Source organism: Hippichthys cyanospilos, chromosome 10, assembly GCF_059441005.1.
Source record: "Hippichthys cyanospilos isolate Australia breed blue-spotted pipefish chromosome 10, RoL_Hcya_1.0, whole genome shotgun sequence".
Lineage (NCBI taxonomy): Eukaryota > Metazoa > Chordata > Actinopteri > Syngnathiformes > Syngnathidae > Hippichthys > Hippichthys cyanospilos.
The window spans coordinates 12,840,118-12,856,757 of record NC_142378.1 but is presented as its reverse complement, the minus strand read 5'-3'; the positions used below and the strand labels follow the sequence as shown (position 1 = coordinate 12,856,757).

The window sequence follows — 16,640 nt, the reverse complement described above, 5'->3', positions numbered from 1 at the left end:
AACATAACATAACACACCACCAACATGCTTATGTAGGTCCATTTCAAAATAAATACAATAAATACCGTGACTCCTTTATGCGCAAATTAAGTCAAATGATTCACAAACTTGTATAGCCCTGAATCCCCACAATCTCAAAAAGCTTCATAGGTGAAAAGAAAATCACAGAGAACATCATAAAGAACATCACAAATACATAACGGCATCCCCTGAACCAAGCAAAGGGAACAAAAGAAGGAAAAACCTCAGCAACAAAATATAATCAAACTTAAAAAACAAAAAAGATACATTTGAGCCATGTTTGTAGTATCCCAAACACCCCACGGGACCTTCTGACCCTGTACACATAATTCAGTGTGCCAAAATGTCCGAGCATAGCATAGCTAAATATAGATAAACATGGCTAATGGTAAACACTGAAATGAGTGGAATTTTCTCAAGGTGAGGAGGCACGATATCGCCAAGTCTATAATATCACTAAAGCATCTTAAAATGACTTATCTAAATAGATACTAAGCTCTACTCGTTAAGTGTACACAGACCTAACAAGAATTTCCCAGCATGCTATTCAATTTTGTTTTGCCAGTTAGGCCCGTAGGCAGCAGCAGCCAGATGGGGCCTGGAAAAATGATTAAACTCCTCCATGAGAGAACGAGCCTTGAAAACTTTTTGTGTGTGTGATGTAAGTGGAGCATTATTCCTGTGATGTAATTTGGGCCACTGCTATCATCCGCCCATCCCTGAAAATGGGGTTAGTCTCCAAGTGTTGTTGTTGTGTCACACTGCGCTCACAGCCAGACCACCAGACAACACGCATTGTTTTACAGCCAAAGAATTTAGAGCATCGTTGCACTATGTGAGAATTATGTTAATTATCAGAAAGCACGTATTGAAAATGACTTGCGGCTCCGTGTGCTTGGCCTGAAGTGGATTTGTTGTCATCCTCTGTGTCTACAGCTCACAGGCCAACAGACATGATGTAAGGAATAGTAATAACGTGTTCATGTGGAGCGCCGTGGAATTTACTGGGACTGCATACTTACACCCTGCCAAGGGACCTCCTTTTTTTTCCCTCCCTTCCTTTTTCCGTCATGTCCCCTCTTAGACATTTCTTGACCCACTAATGAAGAAATTTGTTGAAATACTTTTCTATTTGGGAAGAGTTTGGAAAAGCTACTGATGTAAACCGCTGATTCTCAAAGCCTGGCATGGCGGGCTACCTTTAGTGGTACTGGGAAAAAAAAAAAAAAAATTATATATATATATATATATATATATATATATATATATATATATATATATATATATATATATATATATATATATATATATTTTTTACATGTTTGTTTACCATTTATATTCAATACATTTTAATACTTAAAAATAACATCATGTATTTCGGTATTGTTCATCTTGGTGAAAATGAATGTTGGTTATTATGATGAAGCTTTGTGATGTAAATGTTTTTCAAGGTAGCACTTGCTGTAAAATGTTAAAGCACCAATAAACAATCTTGTTTATTTCATGACCACCTGCCACTCAAGTTGACCGACACTCCATCCCCGTTTCTGCGTTTTTAAACTCAGTTAATTGGATTAATATAGAGGCGTACTTAAAATGATTAATTGCTTTTTATCAAAACAAATATCAATAAAATCTGTATGTGTGTGTGTGTGTGTGTGTGTGCACTCTTCAAGGGGGAGCCAATAACATTCTGCGAGGAGAGCTTTGTGAGCCATCGCTCAAGCACGATGAGAAACTTTTTATCCATGGCTGTCAACCTACAGCTCTTCAAACAGGTACAGACAGCTTTGTGTGTGTATGTGTGCGTGGGTGTGTGTGTATCTTATTGGGCTCAACCATCCATACCTTACTTGCCCATGTATCCTTAAATGAAGGATGAAATTTGTTGATGAGGTAATTCTATGGACCTGTCATTCAAAACAAAAGGACTATTCATTTTTACAAGCAATGATTAGGTGTGCAATGTAAAGAAGTTTAAAAAAAATCAAACAAATAAAATATCGTAAAATAGCAACATAAATTTTGCATAAATAATTGTGCCATGCAATGCATTCCATGAATCAAATTGATTTTTTTTTTTTTTTTTAAACAATAGATTTACTGTTAACTGCTATTCATGGGGAAACCAGGCTGGCCCATGAATAGTAAAAATCTGCATATCATTGACACATTTTGATTTTCATTCGGAGGAAACAAATATAACTATTTGTTATCATTTCTAAAATGAATGAGCCGATCCGTATTCTTTTTTTGGGCCAAAATCCGCCATCGGCCTAACAATCTCCACATTGGCCAGGCCCTAGTTTGCTGTACATTGTATGACACTTTTCTTTTGTTATTTTATTTATTTATTTATTTTTATGAACCATAACTTATTTGGTAAAAAAACGATAATTTTTCAAGAGGTTTTTTTTTTTTAATTTCGCTATAGTGAAGAACGCAGAACAGAAAGGGTACCGAGGCTTGTGCAACCTCTTTGCAAGGAGTGCAGTGAACTGCAAAGACTTGAAAAGAGTAAAATGGTACTGTACAGTGTTGCATTCGGAACACTGGGTGTCAATCACATAATGATGTATGTAACAAACCAAAAAAAAATCACGAAGAACAAGTTGTGAAAATTATTGTTTATTCCAAATAGGGATGAGCCTACCGCACTAATTGACAAAAAAAATTGCCGGCCAGAGTAAATGATTTCAATGAAACCCTGAAATTCTCCCAAAAACACGAATAAACATTCACAAGACAGAAAAGTCTGTGACATTTTCAATAATTAAACAAATAAACAAAACATTAGACTGTGTGTATGTTGAAGCGTCTTTGATAGGATGGCAGCACAGAATGATATCGCAGTCCTTTTTTCCGGATCCAGTCATTATCGTCATTGATCGATGGACAACGTATGACATGGCAACCGATCCCCGATTTTGCATAAAATGCAAAATGTCTACCCATTTAATCCAACCAGTTAGATCCGTGCAGTCTAGTTCTACCATTGTGATTTGGAGGCGCTGAGGGTTCCACCTGTAAAAACCATAAATCAGAACAGTCGAAAAGTTAGAAGGAGACCGGTTATTTGAGAAAAAAAAAATACACAGGGACCCTTTCAAGCAATTTACTATATTGACGAGACACACCCTTCCTCACGAAATCAAGTCAAGTCATCATTTTATAGACGATCTTGTAGCAAAATTTTATGCTGTGTGCTCAGCAAATGATGTGCTGAGTTGCTGTAATCGGAGTGAGCTTGTCGAATTTTTACTTTTTTTTTTTTTTTTTCCCGAGTGATGAGAAGCAGTCAAGACAGAAGCCCGCACTCATGGACGGTTACTGACCTCATGAAAATGTTTACAATGCTTATCTCAGCATACACAGCGCAAGCGTGTCGCAAGAATTTTAATTAAGAAAATTTCCAATTCACCACCGACACATTGTATTCCATGTGGTTTTGACTGCGTTTATGCGCGTGCACCTTGTGTGTGCAGTTATCCTTTATTCATGCGAGGCTGCACTCATGTATACTTTATGGTTTGTCCCACCAAATCCCTTCTGCCGTACGAAAGGCAGCCGTGTCAGAGCCAAGTGGAAAGACACCCCTGCTATGAAGAACATTTTTCTTCACCCCTTGAACTTTTCTTTGTGATCCCTGACCCGTGATAGTAGTGTGATTTACCCCCCAGAGTACAGCACAGCGACCCTCAATCAGTCTTTTGTTTCTTTGGACTCTGCGCTCCATCTATAATTTTCCCAGAGCAGAGCAGATAGCGAGCAGCAGTTCAAAGCCTCCTCCCGACCGGCTCCTGCCTCCGCTCCAACGTTGGGAAACGGGCCCTTATCTGCACTCCGGCACGGGGGATGGGATGGGCTTATCTCCCCCACTCCTCTTTCGACCGAGATGCCAGTGGCGTGCGCGAGCTCTGCACTGGCCGTGACCCATATCCGCTTCAGCAACACGCAAACGTTGAATGCGCGGAATAGTCCGGCGCTCAACTTGCGTGGTTTGGCTGCTCTGTATTTATTTATTTTTATGAATTCAACTTAATAATCCGGTGAATTTGAAACTTGAAACATGCCTTTTGGGAACATAAATTAGATCTACAGTACAGGCCGAAAGTTTGGACATACCTTCTTATTCAATGGGTTAGCGTTTATTTTCGAGAGAATTTACAATGTAGGCTCGCTGAAGGCATCAACACTAAGCTTAAACACGCGGAGTTTTCACAATACTTTAAAAAAAGTCGAAATAGCTGAAAACATATTTTTTTTAGTTTTATGTTGTAGTTTCTTAAAAAAATAGCATCGCTTTGCTTTGATTACTGCTTTGTGTATTCCCTCTTAAAAAGGTAGTCACCTGAAATGGTTTTCACTTTATACATTTGCTTTTTCATGGTTCATTTGTGGAATTTCCTGCTTCAGGGTTGGGAACATCAGTTATGTTGTTCGCAATTATACACAGCTATTATATTTCATATTATGACAAGAAACAATCAGCTAACGAAGGAAAAACAAGTGGCCATCATTACTACTTTATGCAAATTCAACTTGGGAGATTTTAACCGTGTTACGATGTTTTTTTTCTCACGTTAACCAAGCCCACAGTGTTATTTTCCTCCATTGATGTATTTCGAAGAATTTATTGTTGATTCTGGGCTCTCACCTTCAGCCCGGCCAGAGCAGTAAAACAAATGGCTTTTGGAAGACAATATGACGATAAAAGACCCTCATACTAGCTCTATCACCTGTTCAAGAGTAAATATTCAGCTACCTTATCCGAGGAGACTTTGACATTTTTTACTTTCGGTTTTATTACTGGGTTGGAGAGGAGAGATTTTGCATCGAGTTGCCCAAGTAAACCGCAACATTTCATTTATTAGCTACAAAGGTTTAACTGTAGAAAGTGTTTAAGTGGCGAAAATAAGCCAAAATGCGCCTGAGGTGAATTATATATTTTATCTGCATACTGTATATTTAACTGTGGAAAGCTTGAAATACCATGATAAAGGCCCTCAAAAAATTGAATGAGCTTGAATAAGTTAACCTTTCACAATGAATCCATAGCATCCAGTAATATGGAACCTATGATTTATTTATTTTTTTTTAAATCTGTTGTCATAAAAAGCAATAAAAAGGACTGACGACCCCCCCTCACCATCATTAAATGTACTTTAGTAAATCACTAACGTTACAAACACAATCACTTTGAGTATAGAAGTAAGCACATTTTTCAGTTCAATGGATGCAAGGAAAATGTGAAAAGTATACATCCCTATTTGAATGATGTAATGTACGTGGAAAGCATTGTCCCAGCACATACCTCACACGCAAATGTAATTGTAGGCTTTATATATAGTTTGTCCTGTCAGGTTAAAGGCTTGGCTCAACATAATTTTTCTCCTTAAAGGCTTGGGAAAAAAACGTATTTGAAAATATTTGAAACAAATGACAATTAATCGATGAATACATTGTTAAATGTGGCCATTTTTTGATCAAAGAATTGATCATCTACTGTATATACATACAGTAATACATTGCGGATGTTTATTGGCTTAAGTCCCAAATTTTCTTTTCTACTAACCAAAGGTTGCACTCATCTCATCCCACCAGGCCATCCATTTTCAAGCCACTCAAAGAATGTGGGAGGAAGTTTGATGGCGTTAAACCTGCTTCCTATCAGCCATCCAAAGCTCCTACACTCACACGCACACACACACACACACACACAAATGCGCACACAAACGGACACATTCTGCTAGCAGAGTCCAAGTCAATGAACTCTTGCTAAAGCATGATAAATCTAAGCCACACACAGTTGAATTGAGTGTACGGGGACGATTGCCAAGAGCTTTATTCACACAACTTATGAACCATCAGCTATTTATCTTCCATCAGCCTTCCAGCCTGATATCATAAATTTAGCACTTGTGAACATTTAGAATGCATAGAACCATCTGAATAAATCAGTCAATGAAAACTAAAAGCAAATTGCTGACGTTGGGCTGAAACCTCTGTCTTAATTTTTTATTTTTCATTTCTTAATTTTCCCCCACAGACCCATTTGTGGTCAGTCCACAAGTGGGGGTGTATGTGCAATATCTATTGCGTTATGTGGCTAGAGAGTGCTTGATCTCAAATAGTTTAAAAAAAATTAGAATGTATATTTTTCTCTAATTTTATTGTTGTCATTTTACTATTATTTTTTCATAATTTATTGGTCAGTCTACACATGGGGGTCTATGTGCAATATCTATTACCATATCTGAATGGAGCGTGGAAGATGTCATATAGTTAAAAACAAACGAAAAACTTAAGAATGCTGTTAAATCATATTTTTCTTCATTATTATTGTTATTATTATTATTATTATTATTATTATTATTTCTGTTTCTATTATTGTTATTTGTCTTCTTCTTCTGATGATTTTAATTATTATTGTTATAAGGGATTTAACTGCAGTTTTACCTGCAGTAACAACCACACCTCAGTTTACCCTTGCCAACACACATCCAAATTTCATTATCGCCACCTGACAAAACGAGTGTTATGAAGCCATATCAAACTTGACATGACTTCAGGTTTTAGGTTTAAAATAGAGCTTCCCATTATAAGTAGTCTTCAAAGACCAAAATACTATATGTTGTTGACAAAAAATGATTAAGAAACACCCTCTTCATAGCACATATCAGTGTACCAGTACTACACATACTACAGGGGAGCAGTACTGTATTTGCCCAAAACAGCTGTAAAAAATTGAGTTTGTCATTTTCACCATGTCACAATTTGTTCAAATTTCCGTTAAGAGCTGTGAAAGAAGGCCTGATATTTATTTTATTTGGTCCTGGAAGCATAAGTAGCACAATCGCCATCCAGGAGTTTTATGAAATGAAGGAATAAATCTGCTTGTTGCTGAACATCAAGACTGAAAAATATTTTGTTTTCACTTTCTTGCTATGTGTTTGATAGGTAGAAAATGATTGGTTTGTGATGACCAGCGTGTCTAATTAATGCCCACAATGAGTCAGGTAATCAGGCTGAGTGAGATAAGTGGCATCTTTGGCTGGGTGTTGATGTGGCTTGATTATGTGCGCTAATTGGAGGAGCCAAGTAGCCGAGTAGTCTTTCACCTCTCATTAAAACGGTCTAATGATGAACTTCCAGCCCTCTGACCAAAGGAGCGGGTGGCTATGTGTCTTGTTAGTTAGCAGGAAGTCCCAGAGGACATGCGGTTAAAAACAACCTATGCACATGGCTAAGGAAGATGAAAGCTTACATTTTTATTTTTCCTTCCATTGGTGTCCAGTCTCCTGGTTCCGTGTTACAGTCGGACTTACTGTCAGACCAGCTTGCTCAGACCTTGTTCGGCGAGGAGCTCATCGCATTGCGCTCAGCACGTACTGTGTTGTGCACTTAAATGGAACCAAACGCTTCGATGGACACACCTGCAAGTCAAAATTATTTTCATTTTCATTATTTTCAATGAAAGAAGCGGGCAGACCGAACCAACGTCCGAGTTCATCCCTGTTCACACACAGGAATATTACTATATTGCAGAGAATAATGTAAAAGTTATGTCTCCATCTGATTCAATTAAGAGTGCACCGGTTAGAGAACACGGAATGTTATTTCATTTGACTTATTAATTGTGGCCTTTTGGCATATACACACACAATCATTAACTTGGTGGAACACTGATGGTGCGTAACTGAAAGTATTTATGGCAAAAAGAACTTTTTTTTTTTGCTGAGAAATCACATGATTTCTTTGCGGTATGGTAAGGTGCCTTGCATCTAATTTGACTTGAAGTAATGAATGAATAAATACACTTTGTCACTTGGTGTGTTAAGGCATACAATACATTCTAATAGCTACAGTATATATGGTGAATGTTTATGCATACAGGTCCTCTTTTTACAGAAATAAACTACACGGGTCGTCTGATTCTAGCGATTATAAGGGTAAAAGACAGTTAAATACTTGCAAAAAATGTTATATCTTCTTCCCCACAGGTTTTTTTTTCTTTAATCATTGTTCTCCCAAAGATCCCATTAGGAATACCTACAGTGTCCTAGCTCAGTTTTTGCAACAGAAAACATTGTCCCATCTTTCCTTATTTGAGTTTACGTTAGACATTTATTCCACTTTGGTGTTGAGTGGATGTTTATTTTCCCCGAATGTTACACGCACTTGTAGGGTTTCCTGAAATGTGTACTGTCTTGGTCGTTAACTTCATATTTATGAGATGGTGTTTTATGTGTTCCACAGACGGAAATGAAACTTCCTCTTGTTTCGGCCGCTGTTCTGCTCGCAGTCTGTTGCACTAATCTACCTCACCTGCTCCACATTATCCAATCCCTATTACCTGCAAAGCACCTAATCTTTGTCTTGCGGTTCCGCCCGACAGGATTAATAACACCCCAATGTCGCCCCAGTGATTGACTCTGTGCACGCGTGCCTGTATATCACTTTAAGTGTGTACCTTCCCCTCCTCCTCCTCTCCTTAATAAAGCAGTTGTAATTTATGTTTGCAGTTCATCGACGGACGGCTGGCCAAATTGAACGCAGGCCGCGGCTTCACCGACGTGTTTGAAGAAGAGATCACAGAGGGGGGCTTTTGTGGAAGTGAGTTGGTGCAGACCTGTCCATCAATTAGTCACTTTAGATTAACTTGCCATATTTCAGGCTCAACATGAAAGTTATTGTGCTCAAATAAAAAAAAAGTGATGAATGAAACAACATGTCTTAAATGTATTCAGGCGTGTATTCTGACATCAAAACTTGACACACTGCTGCTTTTCCCATGAAATCCAGATGTGATTACAAGCGATCCATTGATGAGCAGCCTTTGACTATTGAATTCTAACGATTATTGACATGAAAAGCAATATCAAGCTTTGAACTAAACCTTGAAGTGACACTGAGAAGCAAAGCAGCAACTCTTCATTTTCAATTTGTTCTATTTCTTGCTTGAGATGCATCTACATGATAAAAGTGTTACTTTAAATTTTCTTGGCTAAGGAAATTGATGGATACAATTAAATTTGGTTTGTCAGCAATGACGATGCAGACACAATAGACATGTAATAAGTAATCAAATCCCAAAGGAACTCTGATGCAAACGCCTGAGGTTTTTACTTTAGAAATGAATAATTTCCTTTCACCGCCTTAAACGTTTGTAATTATAAATGTTTATCACCACTTAGTTTGACACCATTGATAATTGAATACACGCAGTGACATCCCACCCCTCTGTTTTGTATTACACATATCCTTGCTTGTGTGTTACAATGGCTCTTAAAAACACTCAAACAGTGTTCCTTAAAGTACATGTACATTAGGTAATTTAATTTAGTATGTATAACATGAAAATAATGGCTTGCCTGTCCGTCAACTCTCAAGTTACTGTCTCAATGCACCTGCTTCTTTTGCGCTCAGCAATGCTCTATAGCAATGTTCTACAATATAAAAGAAACACACAACTCTTAATATTGATAGTTCACACTGAAATCAATATATATTTTTGTAATTTTCTTTATTTATTTTACCCTGCACCCCAAAAATTAACTCTTTCAAAACAAAAACCCATTGAAGTGAATTGAAATATTCCCTCTGTCTCTGAAAATGTCCACAGGTGTCAAACTCAAGGCCTGGGGGCCAGATTGGCCCCAACATTTTATATAGCCCGCAAAAGTAAAATTGTTTCCTTTTTTAGCAGGCACCTTTTAAAAGAAATATATTACGATTCAACTATCGAATCCTTTTCAAATTGAGTATTCCATTGTATAACCGAGTACTCATCCCCCCATCCACATAGAAGAAAAAATATATTTATTTTTATTAATTTGCTAATGTTAAAAAGTTGAAATGGATAGAAATACAAATTCTTTATCATCTTCTACAAATGAATTATCTTTTTGTTTTTAAAGGCCCTTCCAGACAATGCTTCAACAAAATGTCATTAGTAAACCTACAAGTGCCATCCATATAAGCTACAATGAGACCAATAACTTCCTGTTAGCCTTCTTCAGCTGCTTCCTCTTCTTGATGAGCAGATTGGACACGTTTTGTGCTTGGCTCCCTTTTCCAATTTGAACACCTAAAGTGGAGCCATTATAGATTTCTTGCAGTGACAGGCTATAGTCTCGGATAATACAGCCCACAATACAGAACTTTTAGGGAAGTTCACAATCTTTACTTTCTTTTCAGAAGCTCCATGTGCTTATATTGTCATTAATGAAAGCCTGCTAACTACGAAATCAATGTGTTTTTGCCTACATGCATAGGATCAGCCATTTGGCTCTGTTTAGGTTCTGTTTAAGTGCAGCTGTAGTTGAAGTACTACTGTTATATTCCAGGTCTACTTTGCAATAATTCAATATTAATTTATTTTTATCTATGTGGCTGCCATTGAAGCACAGTGTGCCTCTGCAAAAAAGGTCTCTGTAGAAAACGGTGGTGCAAGCTTAGATCCAGTGGCGCTTTCAGTCAACTTTTAAACCGACTGACCTGAATTGGTCAACTTTTTTTTTTTTTTTATTCCAGCCCTAATTTGGGTGGACACAGTTTATAACAGTTTCTGACTTCAAAACTACAATACATTTCAGACTATAAGGCAAACCTGATCATAAGCTTGCTAAAACAAAAAGTTAACATGAAATTTATTTTTGTCATGTGTAGGCTGCGCCGGACTCTTAGCCGCAGGTTGCAACATCAGATATTTAGAAAAAATGGAAATATTATCTAATGTTTTTCATTCATTTTTTTAACTGCCTAGTTGCAGCAACACCATGCTTTCAGCAGACTAAACATGCCTGCCTATTTAGAAATAAGAGCACTACCAACATATTTTCAACATAACACCGACACACTCCGATTGTTAGAATACCGCACCAACATAACAGTAGCACGCTTACCAGAGTTTATTTGGCGCTATCTTCCACATAACCCCTTGCATTCAATCCATTCAAAATTCATGTTTATGTCCAGTTTTTTTAAACTGTAAATATGTTGCACTGTACTATGAGCCACGAGGTTCAAAGTGTGAGAAAATAGTAGTGGCTTCTTATTTGAAATCTACAGTAGCTATTCATCAATTTGTTGTTTATATATAATGTGAGAAAACCATAACTATAACATTGTCGTGGACCAAAAAAAAAAAAAAAAGTTTGATACCACATTGTCACAATCTCCACATGGAGATATTCATATTTGTTTAATTTTTTTTCTCCTCAGGTAACGCCAAGTCCTATCAGCAGTGGATGCACACTGTAAAGGTATTCACATGACTTTTCTTTCCATAACTGCTTATATACTGTATGTAGCCCCAGTTCACCTTTCACACCATTTTTTTTTAAAGTTAATTAAAAGCGTGACTGACAACTCTGGGCTGCGAGAGAACGTGCAGCCCGGATGTCCGGGTGCAGCTGCAGAGCATTTGGGGTGTGTGAAGTGGCGCGTGCAGCCGGACAGTGGAGACAGGAGTGATTTGACATGACAAGACATCCGCGGACATGACGTGTTGATCTGGCCGCAAACATTGGTGTTACTGCGTTAAACCAATCGGAGAACATAGATCTCCTTCCTTCTCCGTCACTCTTTTTCTCACTGTCTGTCTCTCTTTATCTCCCTCTCTCATTTCATCTCTGTCACAAAACACCCCCCCAACACACCTCCCAATCCAATCTCTGTCTCTTCCTCTCACTCACTACACTGTCTCTACCACTCCCCCCCGCTGTCAGCTGAGTCTGAATTAGTTCTCTAGAGTGCTCTTCAAAGGTTTGTTAAAGTTCAAATTTCCTGACTGACAGGGATCTATAAGAGGGGCCTTCACCTTAGCGCCCCCCCACCCCCTTTTCCCTCTTCTGCCAACTTCTGAAACACTGCCTGCTATTTTCTCTATTTAGCTGTTTAGCCACCGCTTTGTGTTTTTACTCGAGCCCTAAAGGGAGCACGAGTGGAACAATAAAGGAATTAAGAAATGCGTGGCAGAAGACACTCGAAAAAGACATTGCCTTCCAGAATGTCGTCCCGCCGGCCCTCAAAGTGGATATCAATCATGTGAAGTCCCTTCCATCCTCCGTTTCTAAATAAAAACCACCATAAGTTCTTGAAACGTGAGCTTTATGCTGTGATTGATACTTTGCCAGGTGTCTGCAGTGTTACTCTGAAGCGGTATGGCAGTGCTATTTACAGCTACTTGCCTGGTGATTGATATTGAAAATCACAGTAAGAGAAGCCATGGTTTGTTTTAAATGACAAGATTGCTGAGGGTCAGTGAGGGAATAATTGCTTGTAACGGCGCTAAAATTGGACTAAATTGAAAGTCACCGGAAGCTTGGGTTTTTACCACAGATGCGATATTGACTATATCAAATAAAAAACTGTAAAAACGATATAATTACTAAAGATGCGACAGTATCTCGTTCGGCAAGATTTCGCAATGCTAGGACGCCACAAGATTTCTCGTCGCTGCACAGCACAAGATCCTTTTTCTTTCGGCTGTTCTTTGGCGATGGAGTGCTCAGAAGAACGCATGACTTGTTACTGCTCTGACAATAAAATACGCCACCATTTTTGGTGAGACTTCAAAATAAACATTTCTATACCGAATATTGTATGGATACAAATGCTCGCATTTTGATATGAAGCCTTTTATTTTTGAAATGTCCTCAGAAATCATGTTGCAAAATTCTGACTTTGTTATTTTTCTTATGAACGCCATGATCTACAGAACGTAAATTAATAACATTAAAATTACAGCCAACATTAATTACAGCCAAACTCATAACATTAAAGAGTCACTTACATGTCGCCGTTTTGGAGTCGATGATCTTAGATTTAAAAAAGGAGGAGTAGATACTTCTCCGTTATATGGAGTGGGAACTTGCTGTGTTTAGGCTAAAGCGGTCCTCCGAATAGCTTTCAATTTCAGGAGACCGAAAGTCTCGTAGCAAGGAATCGATTGTTAATGCAATATAATTTAATTTAATGCTTACATTTTTTTTTCCGTGTTCGGGAATTTCTGATTGACTGAAAATTTCCGTTTGAGGTCTGTAGTTGAAGTATTTATAGTATAAAAGTATATATATATATATATATATATATATATATATATATATATATATATATATATATATATATATATATATATATATATATATGAAAAATGTATGATGAAAATATGAAAAAAAGACCATAAACCACAGCTTACATTATGCATTTTGTTAAAGTGTTTTGTGTTAGGAAAGCTCTGAGCTATCGCTAAAAAATGAGCCTGTTTTTTCACTTACATTTGCATTTGCGTAGATAGGTGCACTATGCGCAGTAAAAAGAAAACATTTGAAAAACTGGAAAGTATATTTTAGGAATCCTGCTATATTTAACATTTTGGCAAAAACCTCATCTTGTGTCATTCTTGTGGAGTCAGTCTCGTGAGACAGCCCGCCTCGTGGGATTTGCGTCTCGTCCTTTACCAAATCGTTGCACATGACAGCAAGTGTCCTGACTGGTCCGCCATTGTTATAGACCACTAAATCAGGTGATCTACTGTCCCCTTGGCAACAACAAAGAATGTTTTTCTGCTCAATGCAAGCCGATGTGCCAGCAGCATAATTTTACAGCTTTTGTGTAAAATATCATATGTAGCACATTTCATTCCTGCAGTACAATGCTATTGACATTTAATTATGCCCTATGTGCATCATAAGTAAAATACATTTGTTCTTCGTGAAATCTAACTAATGCAACTGCTTTTGTAAACAGAGAGGAGGAGCACTCATCAATACAGCAGTGACAAAGGTAAAGCTCCTCTCACCCAAATGGCAGCTTGATATATACCCATGATTAGCGAATACATATACTGGAGTTATAGTAAGTGTATTATAATGGTCAAATGAAGACATTTTGCACCAGAAAAAAAACACACAATGTATTAGCCATGCTATGGATGGAAGTCAGTTAACATTTTCTGACAAACAGAAAAAAAAAACTCTAAAGAATGGCGGGATTACACCTTAAAACAGTGAGAGTATTCCATGACACAGGAATATAAATCAAAATACAGATTTTTGTTTGAAAAATGAAAAAAAAAAAGTTTTTTTTAACCCCTTAACACTAAGTGACTTGTTGCAGACTTTATTTTCTCTCTAATCACAGGGGGACAAATGATTAAAAAAAAACAAGAACTGAAAAAATTAACTCTTTCAGTGCCGAGCATTATCGGAAAAGGCGACTTCTAGAGTTACAGTATGTTGAGCATTTTCACTCATCTTTCAAGACTGACAGAATAATGTGCTATGTCCAAGTCAACTTAGGTGGTATTATATGAAAGATTGGTTCCCATTCCTTACTTAGAATTACATGTCTGTAATGTATGTGTAGTATGTATGGCAACACTGGTCACAGTTATCACTACAATGCTCAATTGGCTTAATATTAGATAAGCTCTAGTCAAGGGTGTCAGCTACCCTCCATAAAAAAACGTACTTGATGAGATTTTTTATTGAAGACAGTGGCACTGACAGTTAACAGAGTAGCAAAATCAAAACTCGTCCAACAAATAGAGGGGAATAAAATCCCAAAAACTAGAGCCAAGTTTTTCTAAAAACTTGGTAAACATCACTTTGCAAAACAAAACAAACGCAAAAAAAATGTCTGATTTTTTTTTAAACCGCTTTTTAAAAAAACAAAGATTCTGAAAATCGGATCATCAGCTTTCATTTTACAGAACATTTTTTTGTTTACCCCTGAATAACAAATGACTTGTAGTAGACTTTATTTGCTCTCTTGTCATAAGGGGAGAACAACGATCCTGAAAAACAGAAAAAAAGTCCAGTAAATAGAGAACAAAAACAAGGGGAGAAAAAGGAATTCTACTATGCCCCCCAAACATGAAAAAACATAATTGAACACAAAATGACTTGTAAAAATCCCCAAACCCCCAATTAAATTACTCTCTTTTCCCAAACGAATGCAATGCACTCAACAACAGAATGATGGTCAGTATTTTGATTCTTTTATCATGTTTATCGAATCGGCTTGTTTGTGCGTTTCTTCCCAGGCCAAAAGTCACGCCAAGCGGGGCATCCGGGACATTAAGGGACGGCTTAAAGCACGGGTGAGCAGCAGCAGCGGCGCCGACCTTCACACCTTACACGCAAACATTGTGCCGATGATAGAAGCATCGCCACACACACACACACACACACACACACACACACTCGGACACACAAGGCTGTTATGAGGCAGCCGGACACGAAGGCCCTTCATAGCAAGAGGCAGGAAGGCTGCTTTACATGGAGCGTGTGAGGACTCTTTAATGACTGGCGAAGCCCGCTCAGCGCTTTGTTCATGCCTGTACATTTTTAACCAACGCCCCTCTGGCTATGGCCTGTCATGTCACCCCGGCCCCTCTTTCCCCTTTATTGTCTGCATATTTCATCAGCCAGCCTGTGATTTCCTCAAAGCTAATGTAACGAGGTGTATGTTTCTATAAGCCTGCTCGATTTGATGAGGCAAGAGCAGTTTTGATCTGTCAGTGGGGCGCTGAGTATGAGCAACATGAGCAAGATGCAGGCTTCTGTAAAACACGCATATACACAAACATGCTCGCGCGCTCACCAGGGCAAATACAAATTCACAAGTCCTTTCATTTCGAAGATTTGCGAAGGGGGTATTTCCTCTGTTGTTGGAAGTCATCGACATGAATTCGCTTTTCTTTTGACATAGCCGCCGGCTGCTAATTGACAGCAAAGGACATACCTTAAAGGTAGCCACATTCCGAATATTGTGGAAGCACAGAAGTGATTAGGCGTGTTTAGTACCAAGTTTGTTGCTGTCTAGATTTATCCCCTCCATTTTTTTTAACCTTGGTTGAAATAGAACAAAAGCAACAAACGAAATGAAGAATTCGATTCACCAAGAGAAGAATAACCCATAAAATGAGAAAGTATTCTTGGAAATTAAAACGTTAAAAAATTTTTAATGCACTGATTGAGATATCTAATATTATACATGGTTTGGGGTGTTTGTTGTATACATAGGTATACTTTTATTTTTTATTACTTTATTATTTAATAAAATCTACTGCTATAATTGCTATACAGGGGCCACCACATACCCAAACTTGCCAATATACCTCTTTAACTTTCTTTTCCATTTTTTTTCTATTTTTTTTTTTTTTTTTGGTTGTTGGAAGGGAGGCGATTCCCCTCAATGATCCCACCCCTTGTCTTGTTCACTTTATTGATTTATTTATTTGTCTATTTATTTATGGGGAGGGGGTTGCATTTCAGTGGGCATCAATTATACACATTTTCTTTTTGCCAAATTAATACTTTTATTATTGTGTTTGAGTAATTATATGTTCTTATAGTTTCACTGCCATATATTTAGTTAAGCTCTTTTCATTTCATACTATTCGTTATTATCCAAACCTTTTCTTCAATGTATGGCTGACAGAAATTGAGGCATGCCTTTCTATTTGAACGTCCATATTAATCAACAATGCCAGACATGTATGTTAACAGTATAAAAAGCATGTACTGAATGAATTTCTTCCATAAATTTAAAGTTGATGCTAAGAGCTCCAAGTTATTTTCCATTCAAAAGCACTATCCATCAGGCAC

General features: G+C 37.7%; 1 protein-coding gene across 2 annotated transcripts in view; it reads left to right on the top strand.

Moving 5' to 3' along the window:
• Positions 1 to 16,640, top strand: part of dennd1b (DENN/MADD domain containing 1B) — a 127,984-nt gene that overhangs the window by 93,535 nt on the left and 17,809 nt on the right. For both annotated transcript variants that reach the window (XM_088426282.1, XM_088426281.1), the window contains 5 exons: positions 1,698 to 1,799; positions 8,547 to 8,637; positions 11,248 to 11,288; positions 13,777 to 13,812; positions 15,074 to 15,130. In XM_088426282.1, the coding sequence (XP_088282408.1) occupies positions 1,698 to 1,799; positions 8,547 to 8,637; positions 11,248 to 11,288; positions 13,777 to 13,812; positions 15,074 to 15,130 (327 nt within the window). The remainder of the gene's footprint in view (positions 1 to 1,697; positions 1,800 to 8,546; positions 8,638 to 11,247; positions 11,289 to 13,776; positions 13,813 to 15,073; positions 15,131 to 16,640) is intronic.